A 4,345-nucleotide genomic window follows, 5' to 3' on the forward strand; every position below is an offset into this window, starting at 1 on the left:
GATTTAAAGTTAAAGTCTCGGTTCCGTACGTATGGATCACCGTTCCATTCGCTGCGGATAATTCGTATGTCGATTGTTGCCGCGGCCCACGCACCATCCTGCGAGGAAATACGCACAGGTCTGCGCCCGTATCCACGAGGAAGTCAATTCGCGTGTCGCGGTCAGCAACGAATAGACGGCGCGAATCCTGGCCTTGATCACCGGCCGTCATCAGTGTCGGGCCATCGCGTTTCCCTGCGGCTGTCCGGCACACGGGGGTTCACACCTTCGCGCGTCCGGTCCGAATCTCCAGTGGAAGTAGCATAAATTGTTCGACGCGTGACCACGGACACGAGAGCGCGATCGCGAACGCTCCCGCCTGCGACGACCACCGTCGTCGCTCCGGCGAGGTTCTCGCTCTCCTAGTGCCTCGATGCATTTTCGCAAGCCGGTCATTTGCTCAGCGAACTCCTGCTGCATGGCCATACGCATTTGCGTCATCTGGACGTTGATTCTCGCTTCCAACGCAGCTATGCCGTTTACTTCGGCACCCGCGAATGCCGTCGGCCGAGCCGCTTCCGCGACGTGCACCGCGGGCGCTCTCGTTGCCTCTACGATCGCATCCGCCATATCCGCGAGCGTCTCCAGCGTATCTCCTACGCGCGTTACGAGATGCGGCTGCAAATAAACCGGTAGTCGACTTAACCAAATGGTTCGCAGGACTTCATCCCCGACAACATTACCGGCGAGACCTCGAAGATGCCGCAAAAACTGTGACGGTTTGCGGTCGCCTATCTCCTCATGCTCCAGGAGCCGACGCGTCTTGTGCTCCTGCGACAAGCTCAATCTCTTTATCAGCTCGCATCTTAAAGTTTCGTACGCGCGTTCCGCTGGCGGGTTCATTATAATATCGCGTACTTCCATCGCGTGTCGCGGACCGATCGCCGTAAGAACGTAACCGAACTTGGTCGCGTCCGTAGTAATTCCAGCGGCCTGGAAGCTCCGATCTATGATGTTGAACCATAATTCCGGATCTCCGGAAGTAAATTCTGGCATTCTCATGCCTACGCGATTTACCTCGGCGCCCGCCATGAACAGGCAAGGTCGTTCTGCTCCTTGTTGCGACGTCCTTGGCACAGGCAGTGCATCTCGTCTCGGCTGCTCGATTTGTATCAGCGGAGAGGCAGCTCCATCGTCGCGTGTCAGCACCATTCCGTCACTTTTTTAAAAAATTCACTTCAAGATCTGTATCACGATTCGCGGCAATGTCAATGTCCACAGCACTTCGCGTCACCCAGATCACGTCGGGGTCACCACTTTGGGCGAGCGTGTGTAGCTTAGTTCGTTAATTATTGCTCTATCAATATCGCGAATCGGGAGAGGATCGTTAAGACGGAATAGTTAATAGGTGTTATAATTATATTGTCTTTTACTGCGTTTATTCGGATTATTAAATACAGACTTTTACTCTCCACCGAGGAAAACCGTGTATCGCGAGCGCGAGTCAAAATCTATCTGCCCTTCGAGGCCGCGTATCGTCTTGCTTCTCTCCATTTTTCCACGACCTTATTTTTATTTTTAGGTGATTAGTCTATCTATTATTTTGAAGACTTTCGCTTTTTATTCTATTCGGAAATCATAATCTACCTTCGTCATGCTAGACGCTTATTTATTTATTTATTATTTTGTGTCACCGGTCGCGATATCCTTAACACTCGTCGCTTGTCATATATTTTTATTTCGTGTACATTTTTTATTTTTTATATATTTTAATATTCTTGTGGCATTTATCGCCACATATGTATAGTACCTAATTAGAAACAAGTTCTGTTAAAGCGAGAGAACGCGCTTCTCAAGCATTCGTCTGAAAAAAAATGTTGAAGATTTGCCAGCACTTCTTAAGACGTTGCAAAGAAGCATTATCGAAGCGCCCCGGTGGCTTAGTTGGTAGTGTTCTTCTTTTGTAACTGCGAGATCGAATCTCGCCGTGTGAAACTAATTTTTTTCTTTTATTTTTGTATAATTTATTTTTTTTTGTTTTTAGGAATATTTTATAACATTAATAAATATTTTTTTAATAATTGACATTTAAAAAATTTTTAACATTTTGTTCCATATATTAAAAAAAAATTCGATTGCTTTCTGTCAAAAATATAATATTAGGAAATGTTTAATATTATACGAGAAATATATCACTACTATAAAATAAATAAGTAAATTTAAAATAATCTTTCAGCTGGAGTTTCGCAAATTCCTCGTTTAACAAAACTTCTTCATCTTTACTACTTCCTGCAAGCGATTCTTTTTGTTCAACATCGCTTTTTATCGAAGAATCAGATGTTGATTCCATCTTCGAAATTTTCACGGCACTGTCTATAACGTCTTCCTTGTACTGTCGTAACTAACGGTCGATTATTTCAAAAACCGACGCTTTGCCTGTCTTCTCCTGTACGATTCTCCCCTCTCTTACTTCAACAAAGCGGCTGATCCCTTATGGTCGAAACTCGTAGCTATTGTTGCTCCAGGTCAGATATACAAAAAGTGATCCGAGACCGAGCATAATAATAAAAATATAGCTCTAACGTATAAAACTTTTAAGAAATATTTTTATTTCTAGAGCTAGAAAATTTAAAATATTTTTAATAATTGTACAATAAAAAATAATTAAAAATATTACCAAATTATCCGCATTATTATTGATAATTGTTTACTAATGTATTTTATTAGTAGTGATATATTTCTCGTATAATATTAAACATTTCCTAATATTATATTTTTGACACAAAGCAATCAAATTTTTTTTTAATATATGGAACAAAATGTTAAAAATTTTTTAAATGTCAATTATTAAAAAAATATTTATTAATGTTATAAAATGTTCCTAAAAACAAAAAAAATAAAAAACAATGATAAATTATTAAATTAAGGCCATGTGTAACGAGCAATACGAAATTATTTTATTATTTAGAAGAAAATTCTTAATTTGACATAATAATTACACAAACGTTTCGAGCTCTACTTGCTCCTCTTCAGTGCGCAAAAAAATAATGATAATAAATACCCATAATAAATAAATACATACATAAAGTTCTAATAAAAAATCCGCAATACATAGTCAATATAAGTTATATAGTTAAGTCATAGTTAAAACGCAAAATATATTTACAATGAATTGAAACCATTAAAATAGTTCAACAAAGTAAGAACCCAATTAGAAGCAGAATGATTCGTCCGGTTATTCATAAAATATTTTAGAATTATTAATAAAAACTCGGAGTGACACTTATACATTGCTCCAAACGAACCACTTATCGTTATTTGACGAAAGTCCCTCGATCTGGCAATGATTATGTCCATCCTCTCCAAATTATTTGATATTTGTTAACTGAATTTAGAGAATTTATTCAATTGTAAAATAGGATTCCACTAATGTGTATGTAAAAAAATTAAAAATTACAAATTAAACTAAATACTAAAATATTGAACCTTTATGCTTACAAATTGTTCCGAATAACTTGAGATGACGATGCTTCTAATTGTTGTTGGCCTTATTGTTAGTACTTGACTGTTGTCTAGTCTTTTAAAAAGTCGAATAAATAGGTGTCAGATCTCACAAAATAAACATTTACATAAGTCTAAAAATTCGATATTTCTTCTAGAATGTCGAAATACGCGTTGTTAAGCAATTCGGTGTCTGTGTTATTATTTATACCATGCCTTTGTTCCTTGATGTGTATCATTTCCGAGATAAGTCTTTTATAATAATTAGATTCAATATCAAGTATTTTAACGTTATCCCAATCAAAAGCATGTTTTTTATTTATAATATGTTCAGAGACCACAGAATGCTTGGAGGAATCAAATTTAATATTATTCATATGCTCTTTTAGTCTAGTGCGTAATTTTCTTTTGGTTTGCCCAACATACGAAGCTTCACAATCCTTACAATTAATTTTGTAGACAACATTATTATTATTGTTATGCACGTTTTTGTCCTTGTGGACTTTAATAACATGGAGGTTAAAGCAATGGATTGATTTAAATTATCAAACAATCAAAGCTAGATCAAAGTTGAATTTTTTAAAACATTGTAAAAATTTTGATGTCTTACCTAACCACTTGACGTCGTATTGTAGGAATCAATTTTGTTTACATCACTTTAGATCGAAAAAAAGGCTTGATAGCTTGCTGTACAGATTCAAAAAACAAATTTTAAATATTGAAATTAGAGATTTATATAGACTAATTAATTTATTACATGGTAAACTTTACAATATTTCAAGATATGTGGCTAACAAACTGCCAGTACACATATGGAACGAAATTTTAAGACATCATTTCATCTCATTTGACAGGTTTCATAACA

General features: G+C 37.1%; 1 protein-coding gene and 1 long non-coding RNA gene across 2 annotated transcripts; both read right to left on the bottom strand.

Annotated features, from left to right (window-relative positions):
* Positions 1 to 210: 210 nt before the first annotated feature.
* LOC146721082 (uncharacterized) lies at positions 211 to 1,191 on the bottom strand. Its single transcript, XM_085487463.1, has one exon. The coding sequence runs from the start codon at positions 1,189 to 1,191 to the stop codon at positions 211 to 213; it is 981 nt and encodes a 326-aa protein (XP_085343589.1).
* A 1,723-nt stretch (positions 1,192 to 2,914) lies between these two features.
* On the bottom strand, positions 2,915 to 3,984 carry LOC146721083 (uncharacterized). The gene is made up of 2 exons (XR_014925804.1): positions 3,478 to 3,984; positions 2,915 to 3,364 (listed from the first exon to the last, which is right to left on the bottom strand). It is a non-coding gene; the product is annotated as an uncharacterized LOC146721083 (long non-coding RNA).
* Positions 3,985 to 4,345: the final 361 nt, after the last annotated feature.

The sequence above is a fragment of the Nylanderia fulva genome, unplaced genomic scaffold, assembly GCF_048542155.1.
Source record: "Nylanderia fulva isolate GAGA-0341 unplaced genomic scaffold, ASM4854215v1 Scaffold554, whole genome shotgun sequence".
NCBI classification, from domain to species: Eukaryota; Metazoa; Arthropoda; class Insecta; order Hymenoptera; family Formicidae; genus Nylanderia; species Nylanderia fulva.